General features: G+C 49.6%; 1 protein-coding gene across 1 annotated transcript; it reads left to right on the top strand.

Moving 5' to 3' along the window:
• The first annotated feature begins 271 nt into the window (after positions 1 to 271).
• On the top strand, positions 272 to 1,219 carry LOC123367581 (olfactory receptor 52E2-like). Its single transcript, XM_045011906.1, has one exon. It carries the CDS (start codon positions 272 to 274, stop codon positions 1,217 to 1,219), a length of 948 nt encoding a protein of 315 aa, XP_044867841.1.
• The last annotated feature ends 8,643 nt before the right edge of the window (positions 1,220 to 9,862 follow it).

The raw sequence follows: 9,862 nt of genomic DNA, 5'->3' as shown, positions 1-9,862 counted from the left end.
TGTAGGAATTATTGACACATGAAGTTGTTAATAATTTATTTCTCTGAATAATGAAAATGTCATTTTTCAGTGTGTGAAGAGCGACCAATCTGCTTCTCCCATGAGAATATCCTCCAGTAGTGCATGTAATGTCTCATATTCACATTGTCTCTCCATCCAGGCATTTGTACTGCGACCATCACCCTGGGCACATACAGGAAGTCAGAGGAACGTACGGTACATGCAGGGGACACTATTCTACCTCAGAGTTGGACACCTTCTCCCCTACTCCATGTCTGATTCCAATGCAACCGATTTCACCAACCCCTCCACCTTCATCCTGCTGGGCATTCCTGGCCTGGAGACAGCCCATGTCTGGATCTCCATCCCCTTCTGCACCATATATGCCATAGCCACCTTGGGGAACTTCACCATCCTATTCATCGTGAAGATGGAGCCGAGCCTCCATGAGCCCATGTACTATTTCCTCTGCATGCTGGCCATCACCAACCTGGTCCTGTCCACATCCATCCTGCCCAAAATGCTGAGCATCTTCTGGTTCAACTCCAGGGAGATTGAATTCAGTGCCTGCCTTATTCAACTATACTTCATTCACTGCTTCTCAGTGATGGAGTCTGGGATCTTTGTGGCGATGGCTTTTGATCGCTATGTGGCCATCTGTGATCCCCTGAGACATTCCACCATCCTGACAAACCCTGTGGTGGCCATGATTGGCCTGGCCGTGATGCTGCGTGGCTGCATAATCGTACTGCCAACTCCCTTCCTGGCGAGGCAGTGGCCATATTGCAGAACTAACATCATCCCCCACACGTACTGTGATGGCATGGCTGTGGTGAAACTGGCCTGTGCCGACATCCGCATCAATAGTTACTACAGCCTCTCTGTGGCAATCTTGGTGTCTGGTTTGGATGTGTTTTTTATCACTCTATCGTACACCCAGATCCTCAGGGTCATCTTCAGCCTCCCCACAAAGGACGCCCGGCTCAAGACTTTTAGGACCTGCGGCTCCCACCTCTGTGTCTTCTTAGCCTTTTGCATTCCAGCTCTATTCTCCATCCTCACGCACCGGTTTGGCCAGAACGTGCCCCTGCATTTCCATGTTCTCATGGCCAACATTTACATCCTGGTGCCCCCCATGCTGAACCCCATCATCTACGGGGTGGGGACCAAACGTATTCGGGACAGGCTGCTCCGGCTCTTTACTTGTAAAGGGACGTAAAGTTTTCCCTGGTCCTCTGTCTTTCAGGCCCAGCTCCAAACAGACTGGCTGGTGACGTGATGCTGGGCTCTCTTCCCTGACACTGACTGGGCAGTTAGAGAGACATGAATCCCTTTCCTGAACTTTGTGTGCAGTGTCAGCGTGTGACAAATTGGGGAATCGGTCTGTGTAAAACTCATTGAGTTGACACCTTTCTAAGGGTTTGTTACTAGACCCCCAAGGCCCCTTTGCCACTCCTCTTCTACCAACACCCTGCCTCTGCTCGGCCTCTTCCCCGCAAGGCCCTGTCCCTGTCGCTTGCTCCTGTCTTACCCTCCCCTTGTCACTCGCTGGATCATCCCCAGGTCCGTCCTCTCCCGCTCCCCATGTGCAAGGGAGACATTTAAGGGTTATTTTGGGGTGACAATTTTAAACATGATTCAAGGGGCTATTTAGCCAGATAACTTAGCCATTAGCGGACAGGAGCACTGTATCTAATTCCTGTATAAAAGAATGAAAAATAAATAAATATTAGACCCACTCAGCTCTGGTACTAACATGTTCTGGCATCTTGGGGCAAGGAGGGGCAAGCAGAAGCAAGGGAGGAGAGATTTCAGGGGTGCAAAACAGGCCCACTGCAGTCCCAGGCTGCCTGCCGGGGGACCTAGTAACATCATGTTGGAGTTTTTTTTATGGAGTGGCTTGTTATGGTCTTGTTTTGAAATGGGATTAGCTTGATTTTTGGCTTATATTGAAAGTCGGGGTGTTTATTTACAGTGTGCAAATTGGCATTAGTGAAATTAGTGTGTTACAGTGAGGGACAGCTATATCTTGGGTCTATAAAAGAACATCAGAATCACCCTACTGAGTAAGACCAATGGTCCATCTGTCCCAGTATCCTGTTTTCCAGTAGTGACCAATACCACGTACCTCAGTTGGGTTGAACAGAACAGGCAATCATCTAGTGATTCATCCCATCACGCACTTCTAGGCTCTGGAAAACAAACCCTATGGACATGCAGCACGTGGTGTTGGATCCCTGCCCATCCTGGATAATAGCCATTGATGGGCCTATTGTCCATGAACTTATATAGTTCTTATAATTAATAATAATAGTCCCCCAGCAAATTGTTCCATAGGGTGTCTGTTGTCAGAGAAAAACTCAGTTCTCGCTTTTTCGTTTGGGTGCAGCAAAATCAAATACTTTATTATTTCTCCAGTAATTACAATGGAGGGAGAGAGTGCCATAGGACACAGGGTCGGCCCAGTCCCGGACAGGTCTCTCAACTGGTAAACAATTACAGCAAGCCTTTATACTTTTGTTACAGACAATAAAATAATAATACAGACAATAAAAAGCAACAACTACATTTTGTTTATACATAAGCCATTCTGCTATCTTGTTTTCTCACTCCTAAAAGACACCAGGCTGCATATTTGATTATCAGTTACAAGGTCGTAATAAGGCCTTTTTACACAGTTCTTTCCCTCTGCCTCACACTATCCTTGCTTCTAGAAGTCTCACGTCATTAGGGTTACAGCTGGCCTAACTCTTGCTAACTGACTGACATGCATTAAGATCCCCTTCAAATCCTTATTAATTCTTTCCCTGCTTCCACACTGTGAAGAAATTATTTCTTTCATTTATTTTAAATCTGCTGACTATTAATTTCACTGGGTGACCCCTTATTTGTGTGTTATGTGGAGGAGTAAATAACATTTCCTTATTAAATTTTTCCACACAAGTCATGATTTAGAGCCCTCTCTCATATCCCTGGTGTGCAAAAGTCCCTCCTCTGCCTTGGTGGATCCTGCCCTTTCTGGAGGATTTTCTCACCTCAGAGGTTCACGGCAGCCCTCAGTTTGGCCACTTTTGCTAGAGACTCAAACCTGCCATTCACTCAACTAACCTCGTCTCTGGCCAGCATGGGGGAAGGGAGGAGAACAATCCCCGCAGTCTCTGAGTCCCACTTAGTGGGTCGAGGACAGATCAGATCCCTCTTCAACTTAGATGTTTGCCCTCTGATGTGACTCACAGCTCAGGTCAACTCCTCCTGTGTCAAATAAGGAGTTGGGGGATGGGGAGAACCCGGCCTGAACTCTACTCTGGGTCCCAGCCCAGGCCCTTGTGGACAGCAGCGCTCTGCAACATCTCCTGAACCAGCTGCGTGACAGTGACCGCTCCTGGGGCCACTTCCCCACGGCCACCCCCCAGTATCTTCTAGATCCTCACCACAGGACCTTTTCCCGAAGGCGTTCCTACTCCTCAGTCCTCCAGCAGCTCCTGGCGCGCCCCTCAGTATCTGAAGGGAGGTCTTTTTAAAGCCAGGTGCCCTGATTAGCCTGCCTGCCTTAACTGGTTCTAGCAGGTTCCTGACTGATCTAGGGCAGCTCCTTGTAGCAGGGTGGACCCTGCTCCTGCTGTGAGGGGTTTAACAGATGCCTGGCAGGGCTTGAGAGCTGCTGCTCTCAAGGCTGGGCTGATTAAGGAAGTGGCTGCAGCTGGGGCCATGCCCCAAACTGAGCAACAGGGCCTTATAAGAAGGCCAGGGAAGCCAGAAGCCAAGACAGTCTCTCTCTGCATTCAGAGGGAGATGGGCCTGGCTGCAGGGGCTATAGGCAAGGTACCTAGGGTGAAGCAGGGCTGGGGAAAGGCTGAGGAGCTGGGGAGCTCCAGCCTGGAAAGCCCCAGGCTGCGGCCTAGCAGTGGGCCAACAGGTACTGGGGGTTGCAGGGGGCAGCCCAGGAGTAGGCCAAGGCAGCAGGTCCAAACCCTCCTTGCCAGTGATGAGTAGGCTGATACTGCAGTCTGCCCCAGGATGTGGGGCTAGACAATCACTGGCAGTAGCCAATACTGAAGCAAGGTGGGGATAGAGGGTGAGGGTTCCCTAGGGAGGGGAGACCCAGAGAGAAAGGGGTTACTGCTAGGGAGCAGCACCCCATGTAAAAGGGCACCGGGTCCAAGGCGGGACACGGGGGCCTGAAGACAGGCGGATCACCAGACTGCAGGGGGCGCTCCAGCGCTGGACAGAGCTAATTCCCAGAGTCACCAGCAGGAGGTGCCGCAGGGGTGAGTCCGACCCGTTACACTCCTGCTCTGATGATTCAGGGAACAGAAAACTATTCATCCAGTGGCCAGTATATTTGCCCTCTACGAGACTCTTGTACCCAACTTGTCTGGGTCTCTCACACTGGTTAATCATCTCTTTCCCAAGCTGTGATGTCCCAGTCTTTTTAATATCTCCTCACACTGAAGTGTTCTGTACCTTTTATAATTTATCTTGGTTCTGGGCCTCCCTCAGTTTCCCCACCTAGCTCTAAACCGAACTCTCCAGTCCCTCATCTCGCCTTTGACTCATTTCCCTGGCCAAAGGTATCACCCAGTCGCACCCTCCTCCTGGGTCTCAGGTTACACAGGTGCAAATAGCTGGGCAGTTTCACCAGCCCCGAGGACCTCAGCAAAATCACATACCCAATTCCCACTACCAAAGTATTCACAGAATCATAGAATATCAGGGTTGGAAGGGACCTCAGGAGGTATCTAGTCCAATGCCCTGCTCAAAGCAGGACCAAACCCAACTAAATCATCCCAGCCAGGGCTTTGTCAAGCCTGACCTTAAAAACCTCTAAGGAAGGAGATTCCACTACCTCCCTAGGTAACCCATTCCAGTGCTTCACCACCCTCCTAGTGAAATAGTGTTTCCTAATATCCAACCTAGACCTTCCCCACTGCAACTTGAGACCATTGCTGCTTCTTCTGTTATCTGGTACCACTGAGAACAGTCTAGATCCATCCTCTTTGGAACCCTCTTTCAGGTGGTTGAAAGCAGCTATAAAATCCTCCCTCATTCTTTTCTTCTGCAGACTAAACAATCCCAGTTATCTCAGCCTCTCCTCATAAGTCATGTGCTCCAGCCCCTTATCATTTTTGTTACCCTCCGCTGGACTCTCTCCAGTTTGTCCACATCCTTCTTGTAGTGTGGGGCCCAAAACTGGACACAGTACTCCAGATGAGGCCTCACCAATGTCAGATAGAGGGGAATGATCATGTCCCTCAATCAGCTGGCAATGCCCCTACTTATACAGCCCAAAATGCCTTTAGCCTTCTTGGCAACAAGGGCACACTGTTGACTCATATTCAGCTTCTCTTCCACTGTAACCCCTAGGTCCTTTTCTGCAGAACTGCTGCCTAGCCACTCAGTCCCTAGTCTGTAAGAGTGAATGGGATTCTTCCATCCTAAGTGCAGGACTCTGCACTTGTCCTTGTTGAACCTCATCAGATTTCTTTTGGCCCAATCCTCTAATTTGTCTAGGTCCCTCTGTATCCTATCCCTACCCTCCAGTGTATCTACCACTCCTCCCAGTTTAGTGTCATATGCAAACTTGTTGAGGATGCAGTCCACGCCATCCTCCAGATCATTAATGAAGATATCGAACAAAACCAACCCCAGAACCGACCCTTGGGGTACTCTGCTTGAAACCGGCTGCCAACTAGACATGGAGCCATTGATCACTACCCACTGAGCCCGACGATCTAGCTAGCTTTCTATCCACCTTATAGTCCATTCATCCAGCCCATACTTCTTTAACTTGCTGGCAAGAATACTGTGGGAGACGGTATCAAAAGCTTTGCTAAAGTCAAGAAATAACACATCCACTGCTTTCCCCTCATCCACAGAGCCACTTATCAGCTCATAGATGGCAATTAGGTTAGTCAGGCAAGATTGCCATTGGTGAATCCATGCTGACTGTTCCTGATCACTTTCCTCTCCTCTAAGTGCTTCAGAATTGATTCCTTGAGGACCTGCTCCATGATTTTTCCAGGGACTGAGGTGAGGCTGAGTGGCCTGTAGTTGCCTGGATCCTCCTTCTTCCTTTAAAGATGGGCACTACATTAGCCTTTTTCCAGTCATCCGGGACCTCTCCCGTTCGCCATGAGTTTTCAAAGATAATGGCCAATGGCTCTGCAATCACATCCGCCAACTCCTTTAGCACCCTCAGATGAAGCGCATCTGGCCCCATGGACTTTTGCTCATCCAGCTTTTCTAAATAGTCCTGAACCACTTCTTTCTCCACAGAGGGCTGGTCACCTCCTCCCCATGCTGTGCTGCCCAGTGCAATAGTCTGGGAGCTGACCTTGTTCGTGAAGACAGAGGCAAAAAAAAAGCATTGAGTACATTATCTTTTTCCACATCCTCTGTCACTAGGTTGCCTCCCTCATTCAGTAAGGGGCCCACACTTTCCATGACTTTCTTCTTGTTGCTAACATACCTGTAGAAACCCTTCTTGTTACTCTTAACATCTCCTGCTAGCTGCAACTCCAAGTGTGATTTGGCCTTCCTGATTGCACTCCTGCATGCCTGAGCAATACTTTTATACTCCTCACTGGTCATTTGTCCAATCTTCCACTTCTTGTAAGCTTCTCTTTTGTGTTTAAAATCAGCAAGGATTTCACTGTTAAGCCAAGCTGGTCGCCTGCCTTATTTACTATTCTTTCTACACATCGGATGTTTTTTTCCTGCAACCTCAATAAGGCTTCTTTAAAATACAGCCAGCTTTCCTCGACTCCTTTCCCCGTCATGTTATTCTCCCAGGGGATCCTGCCCATCAGTTCCCTCCTGAACTCGACCATCTCATGGTCACTGCCTCCCAGGTTCTCATCCACTTTTGCTTCCCCTACTAATTCTTCCCGGTTTGTGATCAGCAGGTCAAGAAGAGCTCTGCCCCTAGTTGGTTCCTCCAGCACTTGAACCAGGAAATTGTCCCCTACACTTTCCAAAAACTTCCTGGATTGTCTGTGCACTGCTGTATTGCTCTCCCAGCAGATATCAGGGTGATTGAAGTCTCCCATGAGAACAAGGGCCTGCGATCTAGTAACTTCTGCTAGTTGCCGGAAGAAAGCCTCGTCCACCTCATCCCCTGGTCTGGTGGTCTATAGCAGACTCCCACCACAAGATCACGCTTGTTGCTCACACTTCTAAACTTAATCCTTATACATCTTGAAGGGAAGCCCAAAACCATAACAGAGGAGGGGAGATTGGAGGATGGGTGGGAGTGACAGAGAGGACCAAAACTAATAGCAGTTTGTGGGGATACCAGAAGGGGCACCCAGAGATGGCCTATCAGCCCTGGAGGCAACCCAAGGGCCTACCTCAAAGGGAGGAGCCCTCTCCGCCACAAGGGAGACCCTCAGATGCCCTCTCGTCCCTCAACTCCATTCCCCAGCAACCCACCTTGCTCCAGTGACAAGCCAGCTGGGCGATGTTTTAAATGTAACAAGCTGGGGCATGTGAATGCCAACTGCCCCAAGAGCACTAGCAGAGTGCAGTTCATTGCACCGGGGTTACACCATGAGTCCTCAGGCCCAGATGCCTCTCAAATACCCCCAGAGCAAAGGGAGACCCTGAATGTGGGCGGGAAGAAGGTTATCACATGGAGAGACACTGGAGCGCAGGTGTCAGCTATCCACCAATCCCTAGTGGACCTCGAACTCATCAATCCAGAGGCCCAAGTAATGGTTCAACCTTTAAAGCAGACTCTCTTGACCTGCCTACAGCAAGGTTAAGGGGCCATTGCATTTGGTGAAGCAGCAATAGGAGAGGGTTACACCTTCTCCAGGGACTAACATTTTGCACTTTGTGGACAAACTTCAGAACACTATCAGAGACGCTTTAGCCCTTGCTCGAGAAAACCTACAGAATTCTCAGCAAGAACCTAAGGCCTGGTATGATACACATGCCAGAGAGCGTTCCTTCAAAGTAGGTGACCAAGTCATGGTCTGGAAGGCACTCCAGGCCCATCAGATGGAAATATCGTGGGATGGGCCGTTCAAGGCCCAAGAGCACATGGGAGCTGTTAATTACCTCATAGATTTCCCAGACCCTTACCTTAAGCCTAAGGTGGATCATGATAATTGTCTAAAGCCCTTTCATTCCCAAGAATTCGAGGTTCTTCAGTTCACAGCCCAGGAGAGACATGATGCTGAGTGGCCTGAAGGAGTCTATGATGAAGGGGAAAATGATCGTGGCGTCGAGGAGGTAAGCCTCTCCATAAGACTCAGGCGTGAACAGCGACAGCAGATCAAGGAACTGTCTACCAGCTTCGCGCTGATGTTTTCAGCCACCCCAGGATGGAGCGAACAGGCGTACCACTCCATTAGCACCAGAGATTCTGGCTCCTTCTCAGGCTCAGGTTGGCAACCCCTGACCTATGGGAATCCAAGCACCCTCCAGCTGGGGCAGTCCTGGAAAGTCTGACTCAGCCTGGAACATTCTATTTCAATTCCACCTGAGAGAGACTGGGAGGAAATGAACCGAGAGGGAAAGAACAAATCCAGTGCAAACACTGAGCCAGTCTCTATCCTGCCTATGGGGCACCCTTTGTTCCTGGGCAGCTGTTTGGGGAGGGAAAGGCCTCTGTGCCCAGGACAGGCCTGCGGCTGCACTCCAATCATGTAACATTGTGCTGGTGTTGCTTTTACTAAGTCTCTTCTCCGAAAGCAACCACAGTAACTGAGATGCGTTGGCAGGTTTCTGAGTAGGTGCAGAAGTGGAGGCCTGAAGTTCACACCTCACTGAAGCGGAGAACTCACAAACTCCAGCTTGTTCTGAAAATGTCAAATTCACCCTGAGAGTATGGTGAAGGCTCAGGCTCCCTCTTCCAGCCTTTCCTCTGCATCCCCCCTAACAAACAGGCCCTGCCAGAGCAGGAGTCCATTTCCCTCTTGGTGTGAGGGAGAGACCGTGATCACAGCAGGGAAGTCAGGACTCCTGGGTCCTGTCTGTCATCCTGCCACTCAGTCTCTATGAGACCTTGGCTACTATCTATCCAGCTATCCTGGGCATTTACAGGGTATCCGACCCTATGCTGATCTAGGCATTATGCCTAGTTTCTTTACTAATCGCTAGAATTTTTAAATATACACAAATTCAGAGAGCAGCTAATTCCTCTCTGACTTAGCAGAGAGCTCAAGAGTTCTCATCTCCCTTTGGGAAGGTCCCTTAATTACTGTTTACTCCTAAAGCTGGATAAAGAGAACAGAAACCTCCCCCCTAGAGGCTGAGTGAACCCCACTGGGATTGCACAGAGCTATATTATAAATGGTGCACACCCCTGTGTTGGCTCTCAGCGTGGGATGCTGCTGCAGATGCTGAGGTGAGAGAGGTGTGGGGCACAGCTATCAGAGGAGTCACAGGTACCCATGTCTTGCTGTCCGACACACCCGGTACAACATGGGCATGATGGGATAGAGAATAGGTCTGTTGTTCTTTCCACTCGGCACAGCGATTAAACATCGCAGGCCCTTCCCATCCGGGATGAGTTTGTTCCAGTATCATGGCTCAAAACCTCACACTTTGCTGAGCAGTCCCGCCCACCCTGGCTGATGGCCTCCAGCCCCAAAGTGGCTGCATCTCAGTGGCACAGGGGATCCTTCACGATGAAATATGTTAGTAGACGTACAAATCCAGATTCTGAGGCTGTGGCCTGTACTTTACTCAGGCTGCACGGAAGCAAAATTCTCCTTGGAGAAAGACCTGAGTAAAGACCTTCTGTGTTAATGTACTGAGACTGTAACCTCCTCCTCTTGCATTTCAGCCCTCTCTGGCTCTTAGTGAGGAGAGGGGTTGCTATTACCTGACTTTTATCTGCTGGGAAGTATGGAAG

The sequence above is a fragment of the Mauremys mutica genome, chromosome 1 (genome assembly GCF_020497125.1).
Source record: "Mauremys mutica isolate MM-2020 ecotype Southern chromosome 1, ASM2049712v1, whole genome shotgun sequence".
Taxonomy (NCBI): domain Eukaryota; kingdom Metazoa; phylum Chordata; order Testudines; family Geoemydidae; genus Mauremys; species Mauremys mutica.
The sequence above is the reverse complement of the archived record's forward strand: the minus strand, read 5'-3'. Positions and strand labels throughout refer to the sequence as shown.

Excerpts from the sequence above, each read along its gene's own strand:
- LOC123367581 (XM_045011906.1), top strand. The coding sequence starts at position 272 with ATGTCTGATTCCAATGCAACCGATTTCACCAACCCCTCCACCTTCATC.